Here is a 14086-nt window from a genome sequence, read left to right on the forward strand (position 1 = left end):
AACTGCAAACTGCATAATGCACCAGCAGATCTGGATCTCTGCAGTTTGTTAGGTGCAATTAGCAAAATAAACAACACTGACCCTAATCTGCAGGTGAATTATGCTATAGCAGATCAGCATCTTTGTTATTTGCAGTTTGACTAGGTTTATAAGCAAGTATATATGGTGTTTCATATAGCTAAAAGTGTCAAAGTTAGGATTGCTTTGATGGAGTGGAGTAATATTGAAGACAATAAGTATAGTGATGAAATTCAGGCTGTGGGCATGACAGAACTAAGGGTAATGGTAGGTAGGGTTGATCACCTAGACTTGTTTGAAGGAATTTGATTCTTTGTATCTGCCTGGATCAATGATAATAATACAAAGTTTAACAAATGCTTGGTCCATAAGCACAGGTTGAGATGAAGAGGAGTATGAAAATAACAATAAGATCATACCCGTTGTGTGCTCTGATACTCAGGTCCACTGGATGAGGTCGATGTCTGCCTCGGCCTTGTTGTTCTCAGGTACTTGTAACCATCCACTAAAAAAATAGTGCACAATAGACCAAATCAAAACTTGCCTTTGAAAAGCGTTCTAAAATTTTTAATCTCAAAACAACATCCAAATAAATAATTGAAACAAACTATTAGATTACTAAAGTAAGCTACCTGTAAGTAATGATGTGCCTCCAATGTATCTTTGAATTTCTTTATTACAGTAAGCTACCTGTAAGTAATGATGTGCCTCCAATGTATCTTTGAATTTCTTTATTACAGTAAGTTACCTGTAAGTAATGATGTGCCTCCAATGTATCTTTGAATTTCTTTATTACAGTAAGCTACCTGTAAGTAATGATGTGCCTCCAACGTATCTTTGAATTTCTTTATTACAGTAAGTTACCTGTAAGTAATGATGTGCCTCCAATGTATCTTTGAATTTCTTTATTACAGTAAGCTACCTGTAAGTAATGATGTGCCTCCAATGTATCTTTGAATTTCTTTATTACAGTAAGTTACCTGTAAGTAATGATGTGCCTCCAATGTATCTTTGAATTTCTTTATTACAGTAAGCTACCTATAAGTAATGATGTGCCTCCAATGTATCTTTGAATTTCTTATATTACAGTCTTTTTGAGCTAAATCTTTTTCACATGATCATACTTTTTAAAGTCGCACAACAAATTCTCTTACTATCTCATTAAAATTGAGATAAAATACAAGGTAATCTTGCTACTGAAATAAATATAATGAAATGAAAACAGGCTTAAATTTAAATTTTAAAAAACCCAAACTTTTCTACTAGAATGCCAAAGTTAGCAATGATGATAACATGCTGAAAAGTAAATCACACAGGTACGTATTTATCTAGATATTATTTAAATATATTTACTAATGTTAAACGTGCACTAAAGAGAGCAATTACAGCACTCCATCATTATAACACTGTCAATTGCAGCCATTCTGTATACTGCCATAACGTATACTCCCTCATTATAATGCTGCCATGGAGTATACTACATTGTAGTGAGACACCGTTTAATGAATGACATTATTCCTTCATCATAATGGTGACATGGAGTATACTATATTGTAGTGAGACACCATTTAATGAATGACATTATTCCTTCATTATAATGCTGCCATAGAGTATACTACATTGTAGTGAGACACCTTAAATTGAATGACAGTATTTACTCATTATAATACTGTCATGGAGTGTACTACCTTGAAGTGAGACCTTATAATGAATGACAGTACTCCCTCATTATAATGCTATCATGGAGTATACTAACTTGTAGCGAGACACCTTATAATGAATGACAGTATTCCCTCATGCTAGTGCTGCCTTGGAGTCTACTACCTTGTAGTGTGACTGCCTTATAATGAAGTACTCACAAGCATTATAATGCTGTCTTGGACTAGACAGTCTTGTAGCAAAACTGCTAAATGAAGTACAATACAACCTCATTATAGTGTGGTCATGGACTATAATGCCTTGTAGTGAGACCACCTTACAATGAAGTACAGTACTCCCTCATTAAAGTGCTGTCCTGAAGTATACTACCTTGCTGGAGGACCCGAAAATGATCAGTACTCTGTCATCATAATGGTAACATGAATTATGCTGCCTTTTAATCAGACTGCCTTATAATGAAGTACAGTACTCATAATGTCATAGAATATACTATCTTGTAGTGAGACTGTCTTATAATGAACCTAAGTACTCCCTTGTTATAATTCTGTCCAAGGGAGCCATAAAGTAAATTACCTTGTAGTGAGACCACCTTATAATTAAGTACATTATACTTACACTTCTGTAACTACATTATGATATAAGATCTATGGCCATAATCAACTTATAAAAGGAACAGTGTTAGAATGAAGGTGCATTATTGAGGGAGTGCTGTACGCTGTACCAAGGTTAAAAATAAGACAATTTAGGATGATTATGAGAGCATACTGATGTACCGTATTTTCCCGCATATATCCCACAGATGCAGATAATCCGCACCCTCATATAGCCCGCGGGTTTTGGGGTTTTGTGTAAAAAATCGTTGGTATAACCCGCACCTTTGTATAACCCGCAACCATAGATTGATGAACTTTTCTGTGTATGTTCACATTGTCTACCAGTACTGTTTTTAGAAGGACCGAATTCGTCAATGCTCACATGTGGATGACGAACGATACTACAACTATGTACTACATTTTCACTCACCCGCCCAACATGCAAATTTGTATTTATGCTATCAAGTCAGTCGGCCCCGGTCCATATTCATCCCTCTGCATCAGTTCAAGTTAGTCACCCTGCCTCCACTATATTCCGCTGGCAGCTGGCAGATTTGAATTTTGAAGCCAGGTACTTGTGAGCCGGATATGCAATGGTGTGAGGTCCTGAGGCTGAATGCCACAATTGTCAATTTCGAATGTAGCTCGCATGACGTCAATTAACTGCCGGTATTCAGGCTCGGTACACAGTGCTTGTGCGCGTAGGCTGTCTATAGGAGCTGTGCCTCAACTACAGGCTACATAAACGCAGACATTTCTAGATAATCTTGTATTCTTTTTAATTGTAGATTCGAGTTTAAATAATTTCTTTCTGTTTAATTTAAAAAATGCCGAAACGAAAGTCTTACACAGCCGACTTCAAGCTAACTGCCATTGCGTATGCTGAAGTGCATGGCAATAGGGAAAACAACCGACCAGTCTCGACAGTTGCCATCAAACTGAAGGCCAAACTCATGGCAGCAGAGAAGCACATTGATGATTTTAAAGGAGGAGTGCATTGGGTATATAAATTTATGAGGAGGAACCAATTGTCAGTCACAAAACTAGAACAATATATAAGTTATGTAGTTATGTTTTTCAAACAGTATATTGAAATATTATTACGTGTAAAAAATTTGTGATATAGCCCGCACCCTTATATAACCCGCCCCCCCGCCCCCGCGGGGTTTGTAAAATCTGGTATAACCCACGGGATATATGAGGGAAAATATGGTAAATATGTAGTGTACATAAATTCTCCAATGAATGTCATCTCCATAACACGTCAGGGTTATCAGAACACAGCCAGAGGCCATTTTGTGAGTTCGTGCAAGATACATGGAGTCTATGGCCTTATAATATTATATGTGCATGCATTTTTTTAATCATCATTGTAACATTTCAATTAGCTGCAGACATCTTAAAGCTGCATTCCTGTGTGAAAAACATGTTAATTGAAATGATATGACTTTGTCATTTTCTCAATGGGGAATATTTAAAAAATATTCTACAAACATGTGTGCAGAACTGACATTTATACACAAGTGAATCTAAAGGGGGATCCCATGCTATCAAGCAGAAAAGATAAATAATCTAAGGTGATTTCCAATATTTTGTTTGTCACACAAGTGTCATAGAGTAAACCAGCAGACAATGTAAAGTGTGAAGTACAGAGTATCAGTCACAAAGCTACACTGGAAAATTGGGATGTTTATAATCTGGGGATAGCAGGTTTCATTTCCCCCAACTCGATGTCTCCAAATGTACATGCAGGATGAGGACTCCGATTTCACCAGTCGTTACCTCCAAGGATAAAAGTTGTCACTAATCTTTTGCATTTGGCTTAAGTGTTGGCAATCTCCTAGGTAAGAAGATAGTCAGTGAAAGTGCTTGAGCTCAATTACCACCATTGTAAAGATGTCTGCACATGAATTATGTTTGGTAGATAGCATGAGTGGCAGGTAAATGTGGAATTAAAAGAGCAACATAATCACAACATGACAACTTATTGGCAAAAAGTGAGGTTGGCAAGAAATTGGCAGGCAATAAATCTGTTAGCACTGTAGTAATAATCATTCATTACCCACCCCAATTAACAAGAGGCCCAAGTTGTTCTGATTGTGCTCATTTGGGTTACTGACATATGGAAGCTTGTGAAAGCAAATTCTTTTGAAAATGAGAAGTGGTAAGAAAAATTCTGAGCAGTCAGATGACATATTTTCTTTTTGGCTTAAAAAAATAATGTGTAATTGGGTCTCATGCTTAAACAATCTGGTTGATCAGTTGGAATAAGATTTCTTGCTTACATACCTTTCCCACTTCATTTAATAAAAGTGAACAATGTTGTATTGATCCAATTTTAATTCCTTTGAGAAAAGAACTTGTTAGTATTACTCAACAACATGTTATAGACTATCTTTATAATTACTTAAACAAATCATGTTACTAATACTAATTTGTGCATTCTGTTCAATGTCTAGTATCTTCTAAACAATATTGGGTGAAACGGTAAGCATCCTATGTGTAAGATGTATTATACCATTACTTATAAATTAAATGAAACAAATTTGGTCAGACTGTGCAGAAAATCTGCAATTCATATTTTGGAGGGTGTGGGGTAGATTTTTATCAACTGAAAATCAGTGTCCAGAAAGTTAGAGAATCCATATATTTGGATTAATAATGGCATTTAAATCTTAAGTATTTATGGTGGGCTATTGATTTTTGTTGGTTTCTTGTTCTTTTTCTTCACTGAATACTGAGCATACAAAATATAAATTTAACATTTCTGATTCATAATATTGAATATGAAATGCCATAAAATACGTATACATGTAATAATAAAACAGCAAATATGTCAGACATTTGAATATGGCAATACATTTTAAGGTATTTGTTGGTCATGGTTAATTTCTGTTTGGCAAAGAGATTAAATAGGTTGTCAGATGCATAATCAACACCTAGTTTGATTGGCAAAGCCCATTTCAAAGTCTTAAGTTTTGTTCATATCCCCAATACAAAAGTCCATCTTACCTACTTAAGTGTATGGAAATATTAAGGTTATTGGTGTACATGTTTCTCAACATACAAAATCAATACCCATAAAGCAGGAAGCCATCTGTAATGTGTTATTAAGGATTCTAATAAGTTCCACAATTGCATACACTTAAGTTGCTTTCCAAGCTAATTTTGTCCACAATTTTTTCATATACTTAGGGTGCTACTTGTTTTATTTCTGTTTTATATTTTCTTCAGCTTTAATTTACAGATTATTTAATTAAAATCCCTAAAGTGTATTACATTGCTAATTTAAATAACTTGTTTTATTGAAATTTATTAATTCTGTATTAAAAAAATATTTTTGAAAATGTGTTTTACATTTTTGACATTAGATTTAAGAAACTGTATGCACCATTGTCACTTAGGACCAACTAGACATCATAAGAAGTCTTTTGGTGAAAACCATATGTCAATATGACTATCAGTTCAGTAGAATTAGTGATAATAGTTTCAACATAGCCACTATTGTGGTCGTTTTGGATGTAAGACCTTCACCATTTTATTTTAGGACCAACTACAGACCATGTCTTTTGATGAAAACTTCATGCCAATATGACCATCCATTCTGAAAGAGTATCAGGGTTTTTAATTTGTCCACCATTGTGGACATATATGATGTCAGATTTGCATTTTCATTTCGGACCAACCAGACATCATAAGAAGTCTTTTGGTGAAAAGTCCATGTCAATATGACTTTCTATTCAGGAGAAGTACCAATAACAAGGTTTCAGAGATGGCTGTCATGGTGGCCATACTGGTTGTCAGATTGGTACCATTTTCATTTTGGACCATCTAAACATAAGAAGTCTTTTCAGTGAAAACCATGTGTTGATATGACCATCCTTTTAGGAGGAATAGTAATAACAAAATTTTAAGGCTAGCCACAATAGTGGTCATACTAGAGATCTGACTGGCATTATTTTTTTATTTAGGACCAACTAAACATCATAAAAGAATTCTAGTGAAATTCCTATGTTGATTTGACTTTCCATTTAGGAGAAGTAGTGATGAGAAGGTTTTCAGAATGGTGACCATTGGATGTCAGATCAGCACCATTTTTATTTAAGACCAACAAGAAGTCTTTTGCTGAAAATTCCATGTCAACATGACCATCCATCAAGGAGAAACAGCTGTAACAAGATTTTCAAAATGGCCATCATGGAAGGCATATTAAAGGTCAGATCAGACCATTCTCATTTAGGATGAACTATATATTGTAGGAAGTCACCTGGTGTCAATATTACTTTCGGTTCAGAAGGAGTAGATATAACAAGATTTTCAGGATGCCATTTTGAAAACATTTTCATTAAGATCATTTAGACATAAAAAGTCATTAAATTTGATATAAACAATTCAGAAGGATTTGTGATAACAAGATTTTCAAGATGGCTACCATGGTGGGCATATTTGAATGTCTGAGCAGCAGCATTTTCATTTAGAACCAACTAAACCATAAGACAAAATATGTGTATCAAGTTTAATGGTGAACCACCAAGTAGCTTATAAGGAGCATCAATAACAAATTTATGCTAATGGCTGAACATCTATATAAGCTTTTCTGGTCTATGAGCAATATAAGAAATAAAAAGAGAGACAATATAGAAAATTATTATCTTTGACTGGTTACTGTATCAGATTTTAATTTTCAATCTGAAATGCCATGGCAATCTAGTATGTTTTGGTCATGATGTGAAGTAATTGTTTAATGTCTGAAATATACTCATAGCTTGATTTAAATGGAAATGCATCTGTGAAGATGGAAACAAAATAAAAAAGGGTGTTTAAGGAGTTAAATATACAGGATGAACATGTATGAAATATTCTTCTTGTTTCAATTCAGATATGAACAATCGGAATCAAAAGTCTAAAAAGGAAAGGAGTAGGAATGCCTTCTAAATGAAAACATGACAACACGAGGGGTTTGCATGACTGGAAATTAGATATGAAACATATAGGACATGATATTAATTATATATGCTGGCAGGAAGTGGTATTATCAATGAGCCATTCATAATAACAGGCAGTGTAACTTAATGAACATTCATGATAACAGGTAGTGTAACTTAATGACCATTCATGATAACAGCCAGTGTAACTTAATGACCATTCATGATAACAGACAGTGTAACATAATGACCATTCATGATAACAGGTAGTGTAACTTAATGACCATTCATGATAACAGACAGTGTAACTTAATGACCATTCATGATAACAGCCCATGTAACTTAATGACCTTTCATGATAACAGCCATTTAACTTAATGACCATTCATGATAACAATGTAACTTAATGACCAGTCATGATAAAAGCAAATGTAACTTAATGACCAGTCATAACAACAGCCAGTGTAACATAATGACCATTCATGATAACAAGCCTATGTAACTCAATGACTATTCATGATAATAGTCAGTGTAATGTAATGACCATACATGATAACAGCCAGTGTAACATAATGACCATTCATGATAACAGCCCATGTAACTTAATGACCATTCATGATAACAACTAGTGTAACATAATGACCATTTATGATAATAGCCAGTTTAACTTAATGACCATTCATGATAACAGTCCATGTAACTCTGCATGTATTATGTCATCTTATAGCATATCATAGACTGTTACAATGTAGTATGTCATCTCATGGTATATCATAGACTGTGTTACAATGTATTATCTCATAGAATAACACTGTATTACAATTTATTATGTCATCTTAAAGCATATCATAGACTGTGTTACAATGTGTTATGTTATAGCATATCATATACTGTGTTATAATGTAAATAATCATGCTGGAATCAAATGAAATGTCAACACCAATCAATGAATTTTAATTACAGTAATCAATTTGTTCACATGTCTGCCAAAACTTGGGTTATTTTTCAAAAATTCTGGTCTAAAACAGTGGGAATTGTGCAAAACCGAATCTCTATGAAAACTTATTACTGAAATTGCATTCATTCATTCAGTTGCTCATTTCACTGAAGGCTGTTTGACCAAATTGATTAATTAATCCATTCTTGTTTTTTTAATATAAATTTATCTCATTAACCTGACATGCTATGTTTATGGGTCATGAGGCTATAGCCCACTTCCAAGCTCTGCAATATCAAGATCATATGAGCTACCTGAATGTAGTTGGCATTATATAGACAGAGAAAGATATAGTTCTGCAATGATACCAAACAATGAAGATTTTCTACTTGCATTAAAAAATACAGTTTGGAACCAGAGTTTGTACATGGATTTTAGACTTTGTGGCCTTAGATCTAAAACAGACTGGTCCAAACTGCACACAGACAGATGAACCTTTGGCAAAGGTAGAATAAGTTCGAGATTCAAGTGAAATGGGATCAGGACATAAAAATTAGTTGAATTTTTACCTTTCTGCAAATGCGGATGGGAAATAGCCAATCAAAACCAGCATCTTTTATAACCCAAGCATTTGGCTAAATGAAAATCTCTCAGAAATGGGTGCATTTGGATGCATTCAAAAGTAACCCCCAAAATGTGTTTCCTACCCAATTTCAGGCAAAAATGAAAAGAATCACCAGTGGTTAAAGGAGTCAATAATGTTATCCCCTCATTTCACAAGTCTGGAGTTAGCTAGTAATATATTAGACATTATATTACGATATGAATAAAATATGAATGTTATGTAATTAATCCAATAATGATATTTCTTCTTCACAACATGTCAAGTTGTTAGTTCTCACTACAGGTGATTACCTTCCTTCAGACATTTTTGGTTGTGAGGGGTGGACATCTCTTCCTCTCCATGATTTATAGCTAGGTTCAGCATCTGACCCTTGAACTGCAACCCATGGCTGACCTCTGATTCCTCCTCCTCCTCAACATTACCAAATGTATCATTGTTAATGCTTTCAAGGAGGTCCACTAACATGCAACAATATCACACTATCAGGCCATGCATACAAACATGCATACAAAATTATAAAGCAAAATGCAGAAGAAAACAAAATTAATTCAACACCTTAATTAAATGAGAAATATCGGGCTGTTCCATCTAAGCATACATGGCATCCATACAGCTTTTTAAAGACAAATATATCCCAGGGTAATCTGACTACTCCAAGACTCATATGGAGATAATAATAAAAAATTCTAAATTGCATCTATGAGTGACTACTCCATATTGACAGTGCATTACATAGGTCCCAAGTATGTTTTACTGGCACAGCCCTATTAAATAAAGCACACTAAGGTAATCAATATGGGTATTTGGGGAAAAAGTTCCAGAAAAGGGGAGATAACTGAAAAATAGGATGACATAAAGAAAGAACAAAGTGTACAAATTCAGCATATGTGCTCAAAACCTGTTTCTATTAAATAAATAAAAACACATACTGAAAACAATGAGCAGACCAGATGTATTTTTTAATGTTCATTTAAAGATCCATCTCAAATAAGGTCTACCTTGATGAAAAATTCAGTTAAATTATGATTGCCCTTGAAACAAACCCATCAAATGCAAAATTTTAAAAATGTTGGTTCCAATATTCATTGATAATATTCCTTCTAAGCTTATTAACTACTGTGATGTCTCTTATAATATAATAGCCAAAAAACAGAATATAAAAAGCCAAAAATGGAATTCAAAAAGAATCTTGTAGAAAGGAGCCTAATTTTTTTAAGGTTTTAAAACAGCAGAGTGGAATAATCCTGAAGAATATTTATAATTAGATATTTTTCTGGGTCACTATGAGTGATTAAAGTTATCATCATAAATTTTTTTCTTCCTGATATACTTGATTTTTGTAATTAATAAACAAAATTATGATACACCTATTTCTTATGATTAATAGAGTTTTTATTAAAAAATTAAGAATGGCTTTATCACAAAATTTTTAAAATCAAATTTAAATTACACTGGAACCACAAATTGTTTTTCTTTATTTCAGAAATAAAATAATGATCTACATTAGAAGAAATGAATAAGAAATAAATAACTGACACAATTTATTTTTACCTGTTAGAGTAGTGGCAAGACCTTGAAATACTGAATGTATCTATACATGAGCAAACTCAAATTCATAATCGAAAAGTGCATGCATAATGCAATGATGGAGCAAAATATGTCTTAAATTTGACTCAAATTCTGACCATAATGTGCATTGTAACAATACAGCAATACAGACCAACAAGCTCCTTAGTTTTCTGTCATTATGTTAGATAAACTCAACATACAGTATTGTTCAATGGCATTTAATGGTTAATTCTTGTTATTATCACACAGTCAGCACAATGAAGGCACATCAAAACTTGTTCAGGTATAAATAAATAATAACCTCAAAAAATCAATAAAAGAAAACAAATTTCTTCCTTAAATGCAAAACCAGATAGAAATGAATAAAAGGCTACAGTCTGACAAAAAATGGTCAAGCTCTGATATCACTGACTACTCTGACCTCTGCTCACAGACTACTGGAATTCATTTTTTGGAGGGTGTGGGGTGGGTACATGAATTATTTTTCTTTTTCTCTGAAAATCAGTGTCCAGGAAGTTAGTGACTTCGCATATTTGGATTAATAATGGCAATTAAATCTGAAGTGTTTCAGCATGAGTAATTGCGTTTTGTTTAGTTTCTTTTTGTTTTGTTTCAAGTCTGATCTGATATTGCTGATTACTTTGACCTCTGCTAGCTGACTACTCTGACCTCTGCCTAACAGCACACTGCCAGGCCTGCCAACCCTGATGAGAAAGTCTCGGTAAGGAAGTTGATTTTTTCCGTAAGACTGACCAGTTTTCAGTAAGGTGTAAAAAAATATCAATAACTGCTGCTGTAAAGCTGGAAAACATAATTAAAAGTTTGACACAGCAACGATAAACATTATGTTCAACTGAAAAGTTTGTAAAGTATGCACAGACTTTATTTACCACTTGTACAGTTGCACAAACTTTAGTTCCAAATCCTATGCAACTCTATGGCTTGTTACTATCTCTCAACTTGACATAATTCTAGGAAATTCTTTATCCATTTCATATGACAACAAACAATCATATCTCCTGCCACAAGACATACTCAAATTGGCATGTGATGTCCAATATATGTAACTGTGTCCTTTCCAGCTTTTACTCACAAGAATCTGAATACTCCTTTTTATTCTTCTGTGTCGATTATTAACACTTTTCTATAGAAGCTTATTTTCCCTTTTGTTTTAAACATGCATTACTTTCTGGACGCCATTTTAAAAAAATTATATACTCAACAGTTTCATCATGCAGATGCTTCACATGAACAAATAGGTGCAGTTTAAAGCATCTGGGGTGATACTGTAAAGTTAGTCTGGTTCCCTGACTAATTTCACTAATTCTAATATGAAACCCGGTTCAAATAATATATGGATGAATCAATTAACCAAATTTTTCGGTAATGATCATTTTTTCATAGTTTTGGCTTGTATGCCCTAAGTCCATATTTTAAGGGTAATTTTCGTAAGACTTATGGCAAAATCGTAAGGTTTGGCAGGTCTGCACTGCAGGTGTAAGTTGGCCAAGAAATCTAGGTCAGTAGAATACTTTCTCTATAAATTTCTTCCAAAGATATTGATTGCATATGTTATGAAAACAACCGTTGGAGTGGTTTTAGAGATTAATGTCATTTCAAGGATGTTCAGTTTTTGTAATGGTGGCCATATTCAATGGCAGATCAGCCTCATTTGAGAAACAAACTGAATGCCCTGAATATCAGGATGTGTTGTATCAAATTCTGTTGAATGGTTTTTGAGAATTTGTTTCAAGTGGGTTTTTTCTCTTTTTAGTATTGGCAGATGTATTTGACAACGAATCAGAATCAAATACGCAAACTTAAAAGCCATTTATGCAAGGATGTTTTCTGCCGAGTCTAATTAAAATTGGTCTAGTGGTTTTTGAGAAGAAGTTTACAATAGTTTTAATGTTGATGGATCCAGGACCATACCATAAGCTATCTTAACCAAAAATAAGAACACAATGAAACTGATTTAAAACACACAACAAAAAGTCAAAGAAATACACTTAGCAAAGAAAATTGTAATGCAAAATTCAACAGTGAAAAAGCAGTACTGATTGTATAGAATCATATTTATTCTTGTGTTTTTAAAGGTACAACAAATATAGAATACTGGTATTGTTGAACAAAATCAAATTATATACAATAGGAAAGTATATTTCATAACTTATTTCTGAAAGAATTTGTAATTTTAAAAAGTCCTCTTTCATATGTTGGGAATTTTAAAGACTCAAGTACAGGGGAAAAAAAATGTTAGGATTGATTATTTATCAATGCAATCATTATTCTGTTTATTAAGGCAAAAAATTAAATCTTTAGAATAGTCTAAACTTTAGAAAAGAAAATAAAATTAACAAAACTAAAACAAATTTTTTAAAATCATAATTCCAAATTTCATATTAGTGAGAAAAAAATATTAGTAAATTAATGCAACATTGCAGTAAATTCATGAAAGAAACCACACACAACAAAATGTAAACAAACAAAACTCTATTACAGGATAATTCTTTACAGAGACTGATGCTGTATAATTTTTTTAAAATATGAAATTAAAGATTGAAATCTGAGTAGAAGCATCAGGAATATCTAATCAATTTTTATTTTAAAAAATGTAAATTCAAAATAAGTTTTTGCTCTGCTATGACCTAAATGAATATAAGATTAAAAAAATTCAAACTAAATTAACATTTTTGTAGCATTTAAACTACTACTGTCTTCCCAAAAATCATACTGCACTAAAGTAAATTGAATAATTATATGTCTGAAACAACAATTTATTAAATTAATAAAGATTATCTTTGTTACCATAGGAAGTAGAAAGCAACTCATAATGTAAATAAAGAAGAAACGTAATTACTTAGGTTTGTATTTATTTCAACTTTTCTGTTTGAAGATTAGAAGCTATTACTTACAAAATGTTTACCATCTGCCATGGGTGAATTGGAAGATCGTATTGGCACAAGATACTCATATTAGAAGCTATTATTTACAAAATGCTTACCATCTGCCATGGGTGAATTGGAAGATCGTATTGGTACAAGATACTCAGATATACTTTGACAATTGGACTCGAACTGTTCTAACTGTTGTAAAAGATAGAAAAATGCTGGTCTATCCTCTGGGGCAAAATTCCAACATTTACACATTAATGTATACCTGTGGAAAGAAGAAAAAAAAGTTGAGATGTAACTTCTATTAACTCTTTTACAAAATTAAAGGAATTTAAATGTTCAATTATCAAGATACAAAATCCAGTAATTCTATTAAAAATTGATCTGGCGTGTAAGCAATCTTTCTAAATCTGATCTCCACTGTCCTACGGGAAGATCTGACAGTGGTCACTTAGGGGTCATGTTCTGCTGATCTTTGAATAAGCCAATGGAAATGCAGCTTTCAAAAATCTGAGAGTGGATCAAATCATTCAGTACACACTGATGCTCTTCAGTCATACTGCTCAGTCTCCCAAACATAAAGATATATGACTTCAATGGCTGATAAAGTTAGTGATTATAATGATAACATAAATCATCAGAACCATGACTCCTATGTAGTTACTGTTAGATCTTCACAGTGAAGATATGAATTTTAATCAGACTGGGATGTAAGAACATGACAATTATCTTGAACAACATATACCATGTAGTCAGTGGTGTCGGTCATAACATTACATACACCATGATTCAATGGTGTCAGTCATAACATTCTATACATCATGAGTCAATAGTCAGTCATAACATTCCATACACAAGTCAAAGGT

The 14086-nt window shown here is 33.1% G+C and overlaps 1 protein-coding gene across 1 annotated transcript in view; it reads right to left on the reverse strand.

The window, feature by feature from the left end:
* The window catches only part of LOC149786254 (proto-oncogene tyrosine-protein kinase ROS-like), a 90047-nt gene that overhangs the window by 14605 nt on the left and 61356 nt on the right, over positions 1-14086 (reverse strand). Inside the window, exons 25-26 of the mRNA XM_089976634.1 lie at positions 13331-13485; positions 438-523 (exon numbers count right to left, since the gene is read on the reverse strand). Coding sequence (XP_089832760.1) covers positions 438-523; positions 13331-13485 — 241 coding nt within the window. The remainder of the gene's footprint in view (positions 1-437; positions 524-13330; positions 13486-14086) is intronic.

This window comes from Sinohyriopsis cumingii, chromosome 12, assembly GCF_028554795.1.
Source record: "Sinohyriopsis cumingii isolate HCF-2022 chromosome 12, ASM2855479v2, whole genome shotgun sequence".
In the NCBI taxonomy this organism is placed as follows: Eukaryota; Metazoa; Mollusca; class Bivalvia; order Unionida; family Unionidae; genus Sinohyriopsis; species Sinohyriopsis cumingii.